Below are 19,860 nucleotides of genomic sequence, written 5' to 3' on the forward strand. Positions count from 1 at the left end.
TGAGTTAACTGCTCTCGTTGTCATTTTGTGAAAACTGAGGCTCAGAGAAATTATATGGATTCCCAGAGACACATAGCTTATTAAGTGTTGGAGTCAGAAGTTAAACTCAGATTTTAACTGAATGCAAATGCTAAGCTTCCTCCACCATAAACAGAAATCTCGCAGGCCCACAGCATTTATTCCAAACTTTTCTGACCCTGTATTCCCATCAGTAAATATCTTGAAGCACCGCCTCCAATATATGCATATTTCTTTATAAATTAGAGGCACTAGTTAATAGCTATTGGCATTGATCGATAATACAATACCCCAGGGCATTTATTCTCGTTATTGACAATAGTTGTAAATCGACATTTAATATAATGTTGATAATTTGGAAATTTTTTTGGCCGAATCTAATTAAATTATTGTTGTTTTAACTTCAGTATGTGACTGACAATTTGTTCCAGGAGTAGAAGTCATCTGGCTTTTATTCTTATCTTTGTGTGCCAGAATGGTTCTTATGTCAACAACCCAGTTTCATTACAGCAAACACTGGAAGGCACTGGTCCACTCTGTGAAGGTTATTTGGTTAAAATTAGATATTCTCGTTTGTAAATCTATTCATCGTGTATATGCAAACCATAAAACACCGTAAGATGCTAAAAATGAAAAAAGAAATAAGCGCACCACCGTACACACCCCTTTTCCATTGCATAGTTCCCACTTTCTCCTAGGGTGTTTGGAATATATGCAAATGACCCAAAGAAGCCTACCCTAGGCACCAGGGTCAACATGTACATTCAATATTAGTAAATAAAAATGTATTTCCCAGTTTTAGACTAAAAACAAATATGAGTAGAACTTCTAAATGGTTTCTTCCACACCCCATGTCTTCCTCTGCAATTCCCGGAGCGTGCACAATCTCCCTGGGAGACCCCTGCCCTAAAGGAAACTGACGCTATATTCCCACGCAGATACAGAAGGCTGAGGGTTTGGAGAAGAAAAGCAGCCAGTCAGGAACTGCGGAGTCAGCGCGTGGGGCTGGGACGAGAAGATGCCCAGGCTGCAGGTCCACAGTACGTGCTTGGAGCACAGGCAAGAGAAAGGCTCCAGGGCCATCCAGCAGACCCCCCACCCAGGAAGGGTCGGTCAGTCCAACAGCCTGGTTTTCTAGATTTCATCCTTTCTGAATCCAGGTCTTTGAGAGGCCTCCCTCTTAACTGCGTGAATACCAGAGTAAATGAAAACACTCTGCAGCACAATGACCCCTTAAGGTTTGTTTTCCAAGATGGAAAATAAAGGCATTTCAGCCCTTCCATGGATAAAAATAACTCGCCGTTGATTTTGAAATCCCTTTCATTTGTCTCCCACAGACCAGCCCCATACAATGGCACTTTGTGTGAGAACTTTCGGCATGGGCCAGCCAGGCCCTGCTTCCTTCTGCCTGCCAATGGGAGGAGATGAGAGGCAGGCTCCAAGCCTGGCGGTGGGAGAGGACTTTGGGCAGGCCCAACGTTGCTGTTGGACGTCATTCAGAAGTCCCCACTCCGTGGGGGGAGTCCAAAGAGGAAAGCAAACAAAGCAAGGAGTAGTGGAAAATGCTGAGTCCTGGAGCAGCATTTGCCTTTCCATGCTCAGAGCCAGGCGCACTGCCCACCTGCAGCTGTCATAGCAAGCAGGCCCACAGAGAGCAGGGAGGCCTGGGCCCCCAGCACCCTGGCCAAGGGCTAGGAGGGCAGGGGACAGGACTGGGAAGGGAAGGACTCCCGTCCCTGCAGACAGGCCCTCCAGAGCCTGTGCCCTGAATGTGAGGTTTTCTCCTTGTCCGGGGACTCTGGGGGCAGGGCTGGGGGGAGAAAGTTTTTCAAAGAAAGTAGAAAAAGACTTTCTTGAGCTGTAGTTTCAGATTTACTAATAGCTCCCACTTACATGACACTCCGTGTCAAACACCAACATATATTAATTGGCAATCACCATGTCAGTGGGGTTGATACTATTGTTCCTATTTTATGGATGAAGAAATTGAGGCACAGAGAGGTGAAATAATTTGCCCAAGTCAAATAGCTCAAAAGCAGCAGGGCTAGGATTTATCACTGTGCAATTTTGCATCAGAACCCGTATTCTTCAATGTTACCGACCTTCTCTTTAGCCTGTCACATACATTTCCTCTCTAGAAATAGACAATATGAAGGACAGAGAGAAGGAACTCAGATGAAGAATAAAAAGGAATGGATGAGGAAAGAGAGAGGAGTGGTCACCAAGGACTGGAATAATAGACTTAAAAAAAAAAAAAAAAAAGAGAGAGACAGGAGGCTATCAGTCTAGAAGGCGTGTGAGACCAAGGTAGAGAGATGGCAAGAAATGCGGGGTTGGGAATGGAAGCCATGACCACATGGCTAAACAGACACCTGTTCTTTTGTATTTCCAGAGAAATAATACTCAGAGATCACTCAGCAAATGGCGCTCAGACAGCTCTCAGGGAGGCTGGAGAGCAGGCAGCTGGAGCAGAGAAACGAGCACCTTCTCTCTCTTCCAATTACAGCCTGGGGTGGAGGCAGGTGTCCACGGCTCCAGGGAGAGATTATTCCCCTGATGAGAAGAGATAGCCTGTGTCAGTCACCCAGGGAGCCCTGTCACATCCATTTGTAAGCTGAATAGTTCTTGTTCCCGGAGGAAGGAAGAGTAGGAAAGAAAGAAGGGAGGGAAGGAAGAAAGGAGGGAGGGAAGGAAGAGAGAGGTTATTTGGAGGGACAAGCCCTTGACCCTCATCAGATACATAGGATTGGCCTTGGAGTCAGAAGACCTATGACCTAATTTTGTCTCTGTCACCAGTTAGCAAGATGATCTCAGATCCATCACCTAAACCCTCTTACCTTAAACACTTTATCTATACAATGAGGGGATTTGACTTTGTCTCTAAGATTTTTCCAGATCTAAACTCCATAGAATGGTGATCTTGGGACCAAGGATAAGTCATCTTTGCATAGTCCCCAAGTGCTGGTCCTAGCCCAGTGGCCACCACCCATCCACACCAACCAATCACCAAGTCCTAACCATTCAATCTCCCGAGTACCTATCTGCTCTGCTCACTGCTAATTCTCTTGGAGGCTTCTTTTCTGGACAAATGAAGCCATTTTCCAACCAGTCCCTCCATCCTTGGGCCCTCTGATGCATTCTCTGCTTTACAAATAGAATGATTTTTCTAAGACCAGATCGGATCATGTGACTTGGCCTGCAGGAAGGTCCTCCGACCTCTGCCTTACCCTTTGCATGGGACAAGAGTTTCCTCATCATCTCTTCACCACTCACCATACTCCATTTCACCCTGTGCTCTGGTTCTGCAAAAGGACTTCCAGTTTCTCTAGCAGTCCACGAACTTTCTCACATCTAGGCCTCAACCTGAGCCTCCTTCTCTTTCCGCTTGGCTGACCACTATTCACCTTTAGGGCATAAATTCTTCCAGGCTGGGTGCTTCTCCTAGATATCAAATCATAACGTTATTGCACTGGACAGTCATTCTCTCTTTACTTGCCTATATAGTCTTCATTTACTAAAAGCAGAATCATGGTAAAAGTTGTGCCTACCTTTTCCTTATGGTTCCCTAATACTCAGTCCAGTGCCAACCACAGAGCAGGTATTCGATGAGTGTTTGCTACCTGAATAAATTTGTTGAGTAGTATCATCACATAGGGTACCTTCCAGCCCTGACATCCTATAGTCTCATAGACGGCAGTCTCATACCTCCCGCATGTTCAGTTTCTGAAAACCAGATGTTAAGACCTTCCACCACCCAAGGATCTCCCATTCCCAACCTGAACATGAGCACCTAGCTGATTGTTGGAATCCACCAGAACTCATAGAAAGAATTGTCATGATCAATTCTGAATCTACTAGGATCAACTTTAAACTAAGATGTGTTGCCTGGAAATTGGATGAGATCCAATACAGTAGAGAAAGGAGAGGGCTGGGAGCACACAGGGAGAATCAGATCTACTTTCTAGTAGGAAGTCTGTCTAGAATAGACAGATCTGTCTAGATCTACTGTTCTAGTAGAAAGTCTATTTCTGTCACTAATCAGGTGACTTTGGGCAAGTCTTTTGGCCTTGGGTTCATGCATGCCTCATTGAAAAGGCTGGACTAGATAATCTTTCAGGTCCCTTTTAACTTGAAAATGTAGAATTTCGAATTCTGGTGTTTGCTCTTTCACTCATCAGCTGCTAGGCCATTCATGAGTTTTATGAGGAGACCATGTAAAGTATCATGGAAGTGGAAGGAATTGCTATGAATAATTATTCCAGGACAATGGGTTTACCCCGGGACTGTCCCAGGTACACAAGTCTTTGTGGTCACCCTTGTTTTAATTCAGTCTTTGTTGGCTGGGTTTCAGGTTTGTGGTTGTTACTTGTGGTGGCCGAGAAGACAATTTGGAATTTGTGGGATTTCTGCTCTAGGATTTCAAGCAGGCTGCACACACTGGTGCCCAGAACAGCTTACATGCCCCACCTGGTTCCCCTACCTGCTCCCGAGCAAGAAGCCTAAGCACAGGTGAGTCCGTTCCCTACCCCAGTGGTCTGAATTCAGTCAGTGAAGAAAATACTTTAAATCCCCTTGGGTTCAAGTACACAGCTCTGTGCTATCATCATGAAAACTTGACCACAGAGAAAACATACCTGAATGAAATGTCTATTTACCCTCCAAACAATGGTCATTGTCTTTACCATCATTCTTACCTTTCCCCTAATATGTAAACATCTCAGACAAAAGGTGCCTTGGCTGCACTCTGATTGTAAATTTTCTTAATCCCATGGAAACCAGAACAAATGGGACAAAATTGGTCTGTCTGAGAAGTAGATTAGCAGAGAAGATTCCCCAGTTCAATCACCCTTGAGGTTCTGAACTTGCATTCCCCTGAGATCTGTAGGAGCAAGGACCCATTCATACGAACACTACACCATTCTCAAAGCCCTTTCGAATTTCCCAATCTCATCTCTCCTTCTCCCATTTGGAATATTCTTGCCTCAAAAAGCCAGATCCCAGATCAAAGCCCAAAGTCGTCATCAAACTTTCCAGCCGTGTGAAGACTGTTGCCACCTCTTTGAGTCACTGTTTCCAGGCACATCTGGGGGACAGCCCTCGAAAGGGGAGAAGAAGGGACACAGCTGAAATTTCGGGATTTGCCTTAAAAATAACCTGCTACTGCCCAGGGTCAGTGTGGAATGGGCAGGGAGAAGAAGATAGTGGCTCTCTCTTGACCTCCTGTAATTCCCACAAGTGGCTGCTGGAAACTTCCGCGTTCCTCCCCACAGCACCCCATGGAGTAAGCAGAGCTAACCCGACATCAAAGCTCTGTGAAAATGCTGTGGCTGAGAGAGCACTGGAGCCAGAGTGGCCGGGCAGAGAGATTAGGGACAGGACTGTGAACTCACAAGGGCTTTGGGGATCGCACATGTCATGAGACCTGGTGGTCATTGTTGATTCTCTTGCGTTGCCATGGGCAGATGAGCGTCACTCTCATTACTTTGGACGTCAGCACACTGAGATAGACCAGGCAATTGAATGAACCTTTCTCAGGATAGAAATATTTTCCAGGAAAATGGAAAAGGGAAAAGGGATCGGAACACTGAGTAAAACAGGAAATGGCAGTGGCCAAGGGGCAGAGGCAGAGCCACCTGAATCCCTGATGTGCAGTTTGAAATTCTTATTAAGGGTTTCTTACCTCAATTTCAAGCCTTTTCTAATTTTCACCTATTGATCAACACCTGCTTTTATCAGCATCCCCAAATCTCTGCCTCCTTGCCAGCAGTGCCAAGAAAGTACTTTTCTCTTCTGTCATCTGTTGTTCTTAGGTGAGGATCCTCAAAGCATGGAGGGGTCCTCAAGAGCAGTAAACAACCAGCAGCATGCTGAGTCTGTTTACCCAAAAAATGGCAGAGCCAGCTACCCAGGTCAAGTATCCCTGTATCTGAACCAGAGAAAGGCCTCTGTACAACTGAACTTGCATTACATACCACTTTCCTGGAGCCACCACTGGGGAAAGACAGAGGAAGGGTTGTGGAAGCGGAAATGCTTCCTTATAGAAAGAAGACGTCCTTGTCCCGTGTTTGATGTATGAAGTGTATCTCCTAATAACTGGGGCTGTGGCTCCCGTGGACGGGGGCCATTAGCCAACATCATCAAAAGAGACCTTCTGGAGCTGCTGGGTGGCAACATAGCCTAATGGAAAGAACAAGGGCTCAGAAGCCAGATAGTGCTGATGAACATGATGACCTTTTGTACTCCCTTCCACAGTAGGTTCTAGAATAAAATGAGCTTCCTGCCAAGTAAACATGGAATGTGAATAGATAGATATCATCATAAGGGTCACAAAGTCAAATTCTACAGGGACCAGGCAGGAGTATAAATGTGTGGGGCTGACCTCCTGGAGACAGGAGACTCATGTTCACTTTGAGGGGCACCTCACACTCAGTGTCGACCGTGGGTGCTTGCTATAAAAGAACACTGGTATTCAAAGACCTCCCATGACCCTACTGGATACATGAGTCCCAACGCTGTGAAGGCTGAACTGAACATCTTTAAGGCACACGATCAGCCCACAGTCTGCCCACATGTAACATCTTATCTACATTGCCTGCCTCGTTTTACCCAAAGCACAAATCACAGTCTTCTTCCTTTTTAGATTAAAATAGTTATACCTCATTATACAGGAAGCTCTGTTGCTGTTGTTTTGGGGGTTGTTTATTTATTTGTTTGTGTGGCATGAGTGTTATAGTTTGCTCCAAAGCTGTAGCAGTGGTGAGCCAGATTACCCTTGGTCTATTACTTTATCCCATAACTTCCTGAAAGCCTGTCAAATCTAGATTTTTGGTGACCCACTTCTGAATGAGTCCCCTTTTCATTGCATCTCTTTTTATCCTCACCCTACCCTATACCCCCAAATCCTGCAGTTGTTTTAGAAGAAATGGTCTTGGCCCAGTTGCAATATGGTGGCCTCGGTAATATCATTAAGAGAAATCACTTCCCCTCAACTCTAGCTCCTAGTTGGAGAAACAGAGGTCTAAGCTTATTTCAGTCAAGCATATCTTGTCTCTTTTAACCTGGTCAGCATTAAATCAGATACTTTGGGAGAGAACAGCAACTTGGCACCGAAGCTAAGCTCTTTGACCAAATTCTTGACTGAGGCAGAAACCTATTCTCTGTGCACTGTTTATTCAGTGGGAGAGAGCTCAGATGTGGCCTCAGGTTGGCTCAGGAGTTGTGGCTTTGCTTGGGGCTTGCAGCTGAAGACTAAAAAATATAAGGACTTGAAGCCAACTTCCCAAAGTCTCCCAGTGAGTGGTGGTGGCTTGACTGAGGTGTAGGACCCCGAGCCCCCCCTCGCGGCCAGTCCAGCTCTATAACCACTAGACCACACAGTCGGTGTTCAACGTGCACTCAGCAAACCTCAAGCTCCGAGCCGGGAGAAACAGATTTTCCAAAAACAGAGCTGTCTTTGTGAACAATTCAGCAAAAATTCTCTTTCCAGCTGTGAGTCGGGGATTCATGTTGCAAATGCTGGTGTTAATTAAAAACATCCACCTTCTACAGTTTCAACAACAAGAGAAAAGTACCATGCAGGATGTGTTCCTAAGCACTCCTCCCCAAAGGCACTTATAAATATGATTTTATTTACGACACGGGCTTCTGGGGGTTCAGACAGATATTATCATTCCCCCTTTTCAGCCCCCAGTGAAAGAGTTGGGGCCAAGAAGATGAAGGTGAGGGGTCCAAATGTGCACAGAGCAAAATCAGTATCAGAAGAAGAAACCAGAATACTGTTCGTGTCCAAAGCATCAGCTAAGCTGTTCAAATTTCTGTGTTAATATCAGGAACTTTACCCAGTTAAAATCAAATGTTTATCTGTTGAGTCATTAAAAACTGATGCTTCACGTGGCTCTTCGTTCCTTCAGACATGAGCAAAACACGGTGTGACGAGGCCAGGAACATTCCACAAAGGATGACACCATTTATTCAATAATCGGGGCATTGCATTATACTTCCCTGTGTTCTCTTTACAGGTTTAGTAGGAAATCTTTATCTGAGCTGGTCTTGAGATCGTGAGATCAGCAAGATTGAACTATATTTCTTCCTCAGCTTGTCTCTGGTTGGAGAGTCTGTCCTGCTTTTTCACACGTGCACCAGACAGGAAAGAATCGAGCCAAACCCACATTGTTATGAATGAATTTCTTTGTTTTTAATCTCACACAGTTTAAAATACAATATGAAATCAGGCTACAGTATATAAAAAACTCTCCAGCAAAATGATGTGCCAGCATCAGCTACTAAAATAAACAAACAAAAAACTCCCCCATAAGAAATTTTTTTTTGCATTTAAAAAAAAAAACACATAGACACTTACATCGCTACATCTCTAAGCTACCTCAGTTCTGATTTTTAAAAAGCACCTGCTTTTCCTTTTTTCATCTTGCTTTTAAATTTTCAGCTTTTAAAAAATATAAATTATATGAAAATACAAGTTGGAAAATAGTCAAACACAATATAACATCTTTTTCACCCCTAGACTTCTCAGCTTAAAAAAAAAAAGTATTCTTAAAAAAAGTTCAGTAACTGAGGCAGTATTCCTGATAGAGATAATTTCATTTTAATATATATACTTTATATATGTATATGTATACATATATTTATGGTTCCTCGAAACTTCTTTGGAATGTAGATATGAGTTCAACGCATTTACATAGACCCCAACAGAAAGCAGCATGCACAGCATGACTAGAACAGAGAAGGGGTGATTTTCACCATGAAGATTAGGCAGGTTAATGCTCTAAAACCCAGAGTGTTCGTCTCCAAAGTGAGGAAAAGCACATCTGATCTTTGAATGCTACTTCCAATCCCCAAAGCCACAAAATCAGGGCTCTGTGTAGGGAAGTCCCTCCCCTGCTTGGAGAAGGAAACAAAAGTGACCCCGAACCCGACAGCCAAAACCAACATGGGCTAAGGCATCTCCAGGAAAATAAGGGTTTCGTCAGCTCAACCAGATTTGCCCATCCTTCCTCTGAAGTTAACATGTGTTTTTAAAAAGCATAAATGCAACAATTCTGCTACATTTCCAGTGTATAAACCACCCACCACTCTTCCTGGGATGGTCTCTGGCCTCTGGACAGAAGGAGAAAAAGCATCTGGCCAGATGGACAAAGCTGTCTTCACTAGCGCACTATCTACAAATACTGAAAACGGTGGACCTAGAGAGCAAGGCATCTTAGCAAACAAGCGGGCTGAGGAGTAGGAGGAGGCACTTTCTTATCTCTTATCTGCTACGGAGTTCTTGCAGGACTTAGACACGCTCACACAAGGGGAGTTTCCAGCAGAAATGCAAGAGGAAAGGTGGATGCACTGAGAAAGTCATGTTAGGCCTGGTTGCGAATAGCAAGCAATGACCGATGCCCTGCCTTGGTTCTACTCTTGCCCGTTGCTGAAATGTGGAAAGACTTAACTGGAAAACCCAGGTATTATTTTAGCGGCAGTTCTGCACGTCTGCACACACACACACACACACACACACACACACACGCACACACGCACCCACACACGCGTGCGCACGCACCCGCACATACGCTCACCTTTGCCAGTGCCCAACAAAGATCACATAATCTAAGAGAAAACAATGGAATCCAACAGTTCCGCCTAACACTCCCTGAGCAGCTCCTAAAATATTTCGAGAGCTTCGTTAAGGCACCTGCATCCGGAAGAAGATGAGAATACACAGCTGGGCCAACTCTGCCTTTGCTTTCCAAGTGGACACTCCAATTTATCAGTATGAGGAAACTCATGAATCACAGAGCTAAGTTCCTGATAATTCAGGGTCTGCAAGAGGACCTGGGAGTAAACGATCCACTTTCTTGAAGATACGCTAGCAGGTAGTTAAGTACTTCCAGTCTCTCAGCCGGAGCCCAAGAAGGGCTCGCCCTGAGAAGCCCACCTTAAATGTCTCTCCGCCTCTCCCACGGAAGTCAGGGAGAGCTGTCCCTCTGTCATCACCATTCTTGATCAGGCATCTATGTGGGGGAGGTGGGGTTCAAGTGTTTTAGGCACTTCTCCTCATGGGTTAGATGTTGCTTCCCGCCCTCCCCACCCTGGAAAAAGATCCAAACCTTTGAAGACCACCCTTCAACAATGCCCCAGTCAATTGAGCTTGTCGTTGAACTTTGGAGGAACTAGAAATCTACTCGAATCTCACGACCACCTCGTTTTCTCAAGCTCCTTTTCTTGTTCCTTTGCCTTCAAGTCATTCTTCCCTTCTGCAATTAACCTTCACTTACCCTGTGCCAAGGTAACAGCTGATCCAAGCACGGGCCGAATAGTGTCTGCACTCTTCACTCTGCATACACGGCCCCACCTGACTCCACTAGCTTAAACCCTTCAAAGGAAAGCCTTGCACTTCTCCTCCCAAAGACAGCCAAGCCACATTTTGCTTCTATCCAACCTTAATTCCCATTGTTCCTAAAACCCAGGACTTCGAAATGGCTTTGTCTGATACTCTTCACCTCATGTCATGACTGCCTTTCTCTCTACTGGGTAACAGGGTGGGGGGAAGGAATAAACATGAGATGCTGGGACAATGACACATAAAGGAGAAAGAGTAGAGTGTTGGTTTGGAATGACATGCATTCAGGACTTACTTCCTAAGACCGGAGGGGTAATGCCCATGCACACAGCTTTTATTCCAAGTCATATATGTTACAGGTATAGAACCAATAAAGAACCAAGTCAGTCCTCCTCCTTCGATCTCTTTTCTATGACTTCAACAGTGCTCCTACATTGACTGTGGTCCAAAACCAGGGCTGCAAAATACATTCAGTTCAAAGACTTAATGCTTCTTAGTTCAACGTTAAGTCCAAACCCCAAGAATCCACTAATGACAAGTAAGCAGAGGGGCGTGATCATTTTTTAAAACACAGATGAAATTCACATGCACAGGTCCCGTGTACCCAAATCAGCATGATTTTCTTTTCCTTCATATAGAAGTCACATGAATTTGGGATCCCCGATCTCAGTGACAGCACTTTGCATTTCCAGTGGGGTCTATATAAACAGTTTCCTTGCACTGTGACAGAATCCTCAGCCGGCAAATAAAAACAAACTTGCATGATACCGCAATACTGAGACCACCTTAGAGCTTAAGACGATTTTTAAGAAAAAAAAAAAAATACTGGCACAAAATTTAATAAAATAAATTTTAACACAAAAACAGTTTGGGCCCCTCCCCACTGAAGTCCATCTTTGTTTCAAAAGTTGAGTAAAAAGTAAATAGTCCTTGGTTTTTAGTGCATCCCCCAAACAAATGTTTTATCCCACCTCCCTCTTTTTTGCCCTCCCAGACCTAAAAACAAAAGCAAATCAATTGCCTTTTCATGGGTCTCATGACTCCTGATGTGTCAATCTCTTTTGCTAATAGGTCCATAACTCAAGACACATTTTTTTCATGGACGATTTAAAAAAAATAATGGGACACGTTAGTCTCCTCCTCCCTTAAGCCAGATTCTTCAAGCTTCTAAGAAGACCCTTCTCTCTCTCTCTCTCTCTCTCTCTCTCTCTCTCTCTCTCTCTCCCCTGAAAATTTGCTCAAGAATTTCTCGTCCCACCCACCCCACAAGTCCTGGCTCTCTTTTTCCAACTGCGCACAACTGACTATAGCTGCAGCTCACTTAGCTCCCACCCCTGAATGTAAAAAATGAGTTCTGAAAAATTAAAAATAGAATAACGATTAAAAATTAAGAGTCCGACCGACGTGGTTGTTCTTTGAAATGTCTCAGCAGAGTTTTCCCCGACCCTTTTGGTGTCCATCACTCATCAGCGTCAGGTTTGACGTCCAGCATGGCATGGAGTTCCTCGGGCGTGTAGCCCAGGAGGCTCTGCAGGTCACACACAAAGCGATACACGTAGCGTTTACCAGCTGTCTTGTGGATGATGTTTTTGTCATAATAGTAGCGTAGGCCACGGCTCAGTTTCTCATAATTCATCTTAGGCTTGTTTTTCCTTTTTCCCCATCTCCTGGCCACCTGAAATTAAAAGAATAAAAAGTGAAAAAGAGACGGGGTAAACACCTAGAAGATAACCCAAGTAGACACACTGATATGCCCCTATATCCATTCATGGTGACCCATGATATCTAAGGAAGATGGCTAAAGAGTCACGTACATGGAAGATCTTCTTCTCACCCACCCATTCTGAATTCCCATCTTCAAGAGATGGGCAAGATTCTTTAAATTAATGAAAATACATTGACCCTGTGTTTCTGTGTAATACAGTTAAAATACTGGAAAGCATTAAAGAATTGGGGGGAAAAAAAAGACATGCAACACTATAGGCTCCTCTCTCCTTATGTTGTTGGTAGCCTAATCTCGCTTTGAAAGCGTGAAATTTAGTGTGAGGGAGTGGGGCCGATCATGCCTGCGTTTCCTCAAAGGGAAGCATTTTTTCTGTACTGGGATGCACTATCTTGTCGCATCTGCCAGACCAGAGATGTTGTCTCTCTTGTTCAATGTTTTCAAGTCTGTCATGCTCAGAGTTGGGCATGCCACAGAGCAACCGTCAACATGCATTTGTTGAGTAAAACAAGACATTAGGGAACAGATTATACTGATCTTCCAGGATCTCTTGAATTGTCCAACCCCTTCCAGAAAAGGCAACCCATATTGACGAAGGGCCCACTATGTGCCAGGCATTTCTCGTGTATCATATCCGTGAATCTTGGAAAACAAATGGGCAATGTAGATATTTCCTCTATTGTCCAAAGGATGCAACTCAGCCTCAGACAGGCTACGTAACTGGTTCGAGATCATACAAGTACCAAGGGGCAGAGGTGGGGCTGGAATCCCAGGAAATGTCATCCCGGCCCACATAACCACTTTCCAGAGTTCACTCTCATCCCCCTTCCACACGACGCTCGCAAGTCACTCCCTTCTTACCTCATCTGGGTCAGAAAGCTTGAACTCCCAGCCATCTCCTGTCCAGCTGATAAAAGACTGACAGGACTTATCAGTGAGTAATTCCAGAAGAAACTGCCACAGCTGGATTGGTCCACTGCCTGGAAACACAAGCCATTGTGAATCATTACACCAGATGCTCAGCACCGCCAGCAATGAATCCCATTATACACAGCATTCCTCCTGCCTGCTCCCTAGTCCACCCAGGCCCAAGAGGATGAAGGCGGCACATAGCACAAATGTTGGAGGAGGTGCTATGAGTTCAAAAGGACTGAAAGGTGAAAAACTTCCTACCCCCTCCTCGAAAAAGCACTTACAATATACCATTATCTTATCAATATTATTTTGATTGACTTGAAGGTCAGTCCATTTTTATTGCCATGAAAACTCTAGAAAGAAAATTACTGGATCTATCCTCTGAGACAGTCTAAGGCAGCATAATCTTTGGTGCCTTCAAGAACTAAGTCATTATTTTTGCCTTAATTAGCAAGAAAGATTAAGGAATATCTTTGCCACTTCCTATCTGAAGTCAAAGCTCATAAGCGCTTCTCGATATCAGAGAGCCTTTGGCGCCTGATTTGTAAGTGACAAGGATCGCTATCCTGGGGTCATCTAACAAGGACAGAGAAGTGAGACATTCTTTTGGTCATAAGGTCATAAAACTCTCCACCACCATCCCGTCCCCCCAGGCCGCTTACCACAGGCACCCAAACTAAGAAAGGAGAACATCATCACTCTATAAGGGATTAACCTGCCACCCACGAAATCCTCAGAGGTCAGGTGAGGACTGTCTCAGAAATTCTTCATGGGTCCGTATATTCTAACTTACACACACACACACACACACACACACACACACACACACACACTTTTCTTGTCTTAGCCATCAACACTGCCAAAGGTCTTAGTTCTGGAAAGCCAGACATACTCTGATAGTCCATTTATCTTATGCTAAAGGATTTATGCTAATAGATTTCCTTTTAAGATAAATTTCTACTCAGATATGACAATGTTGCCAGTGACTGCTATCTCGTTCACGGGTGTAGCCAGAGAAACAAATATGGGTTCAACTGTCGGTGGTGCTTGCTATTGGTCTACACTGACAGCATCATCTTAGAAGCCATCTGGACAGAGGAGGGAAGATGAAGGAAGCCAGGAACACTCCAACTCATCAAGGAAAACTTGACTTTCTAAGGCTCGAATCCTTAACCTGAGCTTCAGATCTGTCTGATCCAAAGTAAAGTGAGATTCAATAGGAAACAAGCAACAAGCTTTTTTAATCTAAAAAAAGAAATGTTCCTTATGATCTAGAGGGGTCATCTCTTGTTATACCTTATACGTCTACAAGGTATGTTCACATGCATCATTCTGCTAACTCCTAAAATCCACTCCCTGGCCCTCTCTATAGGCAAGGCACAACTGGTCTTACTGTTTCTATCCTGTTAAGAAAGAAAGAGAAAAATGCTCAGAAAAGTGGATGTGACTTCACTCCAGGGTGCAGTGAGAATGTGATTGGTGCTGGGTCTAGCGCACAGGCCTTCAGACTCCAGGCACCAGGACAACAACGGCTGACGTGGGTATTCACTGGGCAGCCAAAGGAAGCATCCCCCAGCAAATCCCAGCGTCCTTTCCAGCCCAGGCCAAGCTCAATGTGGAAGATGAAATAGCTCTACTTCATCCTTCTAGGAATGCACCTTGAGCTCTCTAAAACCATCCTGTAAGAAACGCCTTACACGTATACTAGAATAAGATGATTCAGTGGACTCTACAAAATAACTGAGCATTCAAAGAAACAGCCCAGAATGCTACCCCAGGAAAGCCTTACCCTCCTCTGTCGCCGCACCCCTGCCCCTGGCCCGTGAAATCACCACTTCGCATACCACTCCGACACATCTGCAGGTTTCCTGGGAGTGGAGTTAAAGTTACCAGCAGCTACTGCCTGCCTGGGTTCACGGGACGAATAGTGACATTATGGGAGGAATCCGTGGAGAAGCCATTCTGGATGGGCAGGCATCAGTCCATGTGTCTCTAGTAAGAAAGGCTATGGAATTTCTGGCAGCCAAGAAATTCAGCAACAGCGGCTGAAAGCACCTTGCGAAGAGGAAGGCTTCTGGAAGCGGCACAAAGTGACTACACACCCAACAGGACATCATTGTCTTCATACTTTTTGGAAGAGATGTAACAAGGAAAGGTCAACTACTCAGAAACTAGGTGAATGAGCCCCGGAGTCTGCAGTCATTTCCCCGGCCAAGCCCACAGATGGAAGACATAACACAGAGAGGACTCACTGTAAGACGCCAGATGAAGAAAAATGCGAACAAGAGCGAGGACTTGGGGCGCACTCACTATGCAGTGGACGCTGTGCATGATGTGATGCTTTATGTTCATCCCCTTCATTCCGTACATTTATTCCTACTCCAGGGAGTAGATACTAGGATTATCATATTTGCTTTTACCACTTTTACAAGAGAGAACACTGAGATCCTGTGTCGCTTGGCCATTGGCCTCGTCTAAGGCCATTCAGAAGTAAAATGGCCGTGAATGGAACCCAGGCGATCTCACCTCCAAGTCCTTCACCTTGGCACCGTTTTGTCCTTAGACAAGACCAACCCAGAGGCGGGCATCTGAGCAGCCTGCCTGGTTGAAGTGAGCCATGGGATAAAAGGACAAAGCTTTTTCGAAAAAAAACAACAACAACCCATCTCTCCCTTACCTCTCACAGCAGACACAGGACACTGGGCTGGGCTGGCCAGTGGTTCTCCTGACCATCCGGCCACTGGGGACCTTGGTGTTCACCTCCACAGGTGACACGTCCAGCCCCATGAGTGAGTCCCCACCTGGCAGCTGCTAGGCTAACGTTACTTCACTGCTTCTCCCTCCCACTATTTACCTGCAAACCTCATCCCCACTACTCATCCTCACATCCTTTTGGGGAGTGGAGGGCTAGTCCCACAAGCTGAAGGAAGGGGACGGAAGGACATATCGGGCTCCTTCTACCCAGGCAAGTCCTAGTCACTGGCAGGGAGCAGCAAGCGCGTTCCAAGTCCCAAAGAGAGAGGCCCAGGAACACACCCCAGTCCCTTGCCCTTGGGATGGGGCAGCCAGAAAGTGCAAAAGGGGAGTTTAAGTCTTGTCGCTGGAACCAGCTCAAAGACGCAGGGATGTCAGACAGAATTATTCCTGCTGTTTCTCCTGCCCAGGGCCATTTCCCGAACCGGAATGTCAGAGGTGCAAGCTCCATCTGCCTGCTCCAGCCCCAGCTCTGCGTGCATGGGATCCCCAGCAGCCTCTAGGGCGGGGCTGCAGGGGGGAGGGTGAGCACGGTAAATCCTTGTCTGGGGGTTTGGTTTTTTGTCTCATCGTGAATTTTCCTCTGTTCATAAGGAACATAACACTGTGAAATTTGGGAACTAGGAGCCCAGGTCATGGGTGAAGTCTTCTCAAAGTTCTTTTTACTAATTCCTATTTACACCAAAGGTAAGAGGGAGCATAAATAGGAAAATCAGATGCCTAACAAAAGCATAGGAACTTGACTGGGGAGAAATGTCTCTGGTAAGCTCTACAACAAGAAAGTCAAAATAGGGTGATGTCAGCTCAAGTCTCCTTTCCCCTGATTCTGGAAGAAAGATCCTGTAAGCCCACCTAGTGCTGAAAGGCACACACAGCACTCCTGCCATGGGATTCCTCAAGTGGCTGTTCACCCTTCAGAAAGCACGTATGTGGTACCAAATGAAAGGCATCCATGAGATCCACCCCGCACTCCCCCCCACCCCTCGCCCAAAGATTCCTCCTTTTGGCTGACTCCTAAACCACCCTTTTGGTGGCAGGGAGCTGTAAATAGGAAGGACGTGAAGTATTCTCCCAGCTGGAAATGCCTGGTCTGGGTAAGCGTTCTGGGTCCAGGGTAGGTCCATTCCCTGGCTGGACTCGTGGACAGTCCTACACAGGAGCTTGCTTCCACAACCGGGGTCAGGCTCACTGCAGGTCTGGGAAGGGATATCAGGGCCCCCTGATGGAAGCACCCGGCTGGGAGGTAGCTCAGGATTGTAATGCACACTGGCGACCCCACCAGTCACATCCACATCTAGGCCCATGGGAACTTCTTATATCCCAGACTTGCTGAAACCCGGAAATGAGGTTAGCACTCCCGGTTACAGACTCTCCCAGAGGACATTCTGGATTGCTTAGTGTAGTGCTGCCCAAATCCCCAGGGCTGCAGGGCTCCTCCAGCCCTCACCCTCGCTCCAACATATCCTCAAATTGTAAAGCCTCTTCCTCATTCTCCCTGTATCTCCTCTCACCCTGGGCCCAGCCCCATCCACCCACCCAACTGGACGGTGCTCCCAGGGACCTTTGTCCCAGGGAGCAGAGAATGGTACTAAGAATAGTGCCAGTCATGGGAAGGGGGAGTTCACACACTCGATGTGACTCACAATGGTGTCCCTGTCTGGGGGCCCCAAGGCAGTCAACGGCGTCCTTCACCATGCTGCCCTGGGGTGTCACACATCAGGAATCCGGTGGCATCACTGGGAAACTATGCTTCTCAAGTAGAAACTCTCAGCCACAACAACAGAGGGGTCCCTGTTAGAAGGGAGTCTCTCTCCAAAGAAGTGAAGGAGGGAGGGCACCCCCCCACCCCCCCACACACACTCGGGCTGGGCCTGCACACCCCTGCTGACTGCTCCCTCCAACTCCCTCGCTGGCTACAGCGGGGGGATTTCCTCTGACTGCTTTGTTCTTCTCAGCTTCTGGGTAAGAGAAGGGTTCTTAGTACAACACTGACAGTCCTGATTTGAAGAACATGACAGAACCTTAGAAGCAGAAGTATCAGGTGGGGGACCCTCAAGGCACTTGAGATCCAAGGTGTCAGTCTTTTTTTTTTTTTAAGACAAAGCTTCAAGTAAATTCCTACTCATCCGGGTGATGTTTCAAGCCCCTTCTCCTTGTCTAAGAACTGGAAGGCCCACCAATCTATCCGGATGAGAGCTGGTTCTGAAAAATCCCGTGTTGTTTTGCTGGTGTGGCTGGCAGTGCTCCCTTACTCTGGAGTCTAAGTGAACAAGTTCAATATACAGCAATGGGCAAGGACAAAATCTTAGTAAAATTCTCCTGGGAATCATCCTTTTCACTTGGCAATCTGTCAGTATCTTCTCATTTTCTAGTCCATGGCCACGGACTCACTGCTGGTGAACAGGGAGCAGGGCTGGACTGCAGTTTTTCCTTTTCCTTTCAACTGCAAGTCCTCACCCCGTCATCTGTGCCCCAGCATGAGGCTAACAGAGGGTAGCTGATTTCCATGCAGACAGAGGTCCGCACGGGGCAGTCATGCTCTCGGGTAGCCTTCTATTATGGGTTTGCTTATACCGAGACCAAGCCTGATGGTCTGTCTGCTCTGAGCCCATCTCCCTCTCGTCACGAGGATATACGCTCTCAGGGCAGAGATGGTGTTTTTTCCACTGGTGCAATGCAAAGCGAGATGGTGCCTCACCAACAAATACCAACAATCAAAAAGCGCCTTGCTGTTGAAGGAGCTGTGCGTTCCCTGTGCGCACGGACCGCATCTTAGTGACCCTTCTTTTCTCGGCAGGTGTGGGGTTTCGGACAAGCGCTCAATAAACATTTTCTGGCTCATGCTGTTGAACACTGGTCCCCTGCAGGAAGGTGTCAGGATCGGAAAGCCTACCCCAGCTGCTTCTCTCTATTAAACCCTATCTGGGACTAATCAACATGAGTGACTCCCAGGCTGTTGGATCAACATGTTCCCCAAAATAGAAACGCCCACATGGCCTGTCCTTTGGGGATTCATTTGCTACTTTGAGAAGTTAATCTCTTCAACTTGACTCTAAAAGTCAAATCAAATACCTCAGTGTGGGCAAGACACCACATTTATTTTAACCTATGAAACTCTCATGGTTGGTCACCCTTGCAACAGGGCAGACTCTGCCTTAAGAGCACACATCTGGCAGGTGGTCCTAAACCAGAGGAACGGGCCTTGACTGGCCCCTCCCTTCCCCCCAGGTGTCTCTACCCACAGCCAAACAATGATGGCAAAAACAGAACACGCGAATCCTGAAATGACCCATCTGTTCACAGATCTATCTTCCTTCTCCTGCCACTGTAAAGGTGCCCACTGCGGCTGGTACGGGGGTGACCCTGGAGTCTAATAAGCATCACACCCTTCCTGTCAACCCCCTTCTAAACCAAAAGATGGCCAAACCTATGTCCACTAGGCCCTTATGAAATGAAGTTGAATTTGACTAGCAGCAAACATCCTGACAATGTCTTGCCCTCCTGCTCCTGACCATTTCTTGCCCTCTGGACCAAACCCAACCTGAAGATACAGACATCTTCTGCCTGAGGATGAATAACTCTTGGATGGTTTGGCCACTGAAGCACTAAGAAGATTGTTAAAAGAGATGGAAGGGCAGAGACTGCTTGATATTTTGGCATGGGGTTATGTCTGTAGGTACCTTCTCCCCACTTCTGAGTGATGCCCATCCTTTGCCCCCCCCAACCCAATCTCCTCTCATCTCCAACACGATCTAAATATGGTACATTCCATAACCAACAATGTCTTGGTTCAATGAATCACGTGTTCTATCAATAAATTCCTATATCAATGGCTAATAACTCAAGGGCAGCAGGTGGGGATATAGGTTCTAATAATTCAACGTACAACTACAAAGAACACTATCTGACAGGTGCTTGCAAAACACACTCCATGAACATAAGGGACAATAACTTCATGAACTTGCATTTATTTGCTGCTGAATGAGCCAGTAGCTAACAATGGAAGCAAGTCAGAAAACAGCTCTCAAATCATGTAAATCCAGCCTTTGATGTCAAGTCCGTGTCCCTGGCACATTAGACCAAAAGAAAGGAGAAAGAATTTCAAAAA

The 19,860-nt window shown here is 46.0% G+C and overlaps 1 protein-coding gene across 4 annotated transcripts in view; it reads right to left on the reverse strand.

Moving 5' to 3' along the window:
* Nucleotides 1–8,190: 8,190 nt before the first annotated feature.
* The window catches only part of ETS1 (ETS proto-oncogene 1, transcription factor), a 128,040-nt gene continuing 116,370 nt past the window's right edge, over nt 8,191–19,860 (reverse strand). For 3 of the 4 annotated variants that reach the window (XM_027579154.1, XM_027579158.2, XM_027579157.1), the window contains 2 exons: nt 12,945–13,063; nt 8,191–12,035 (listed from right to left, as the gene is read on the reverse strand). In XM_027579154.1, the coding sequence (XP_027434955.1) occupies nt 11,820–12,035; nt 12,945–13,063 (335 nt within the window). In that variant the 3' untranslated portion in view covers nt 8,191–11,819. The remainder of the gene's footprint in view (nt 12,036–12,944; nt 13,064–19,860) is intronic. The other variant, XM_027579155.2, reaches the window with a different exon arrangement.

The sequence above is a fragment of the Zalophus californianus genome, chromosome 11, assembly GCF_009762305.2.
Source record: "Zalophus californianus isolate mZalCal1 chromosome 11, mZalCal1.pri.v2, whole genome shotgun sequence".
In the NCBI taxonomy this organism is placed as follows: domain Eukaryota; kingdom Metazoa; phylum Chordata; class Mammalia; order Carnivora; family Otariidae; genus Zalophus; species Zalophus californianus.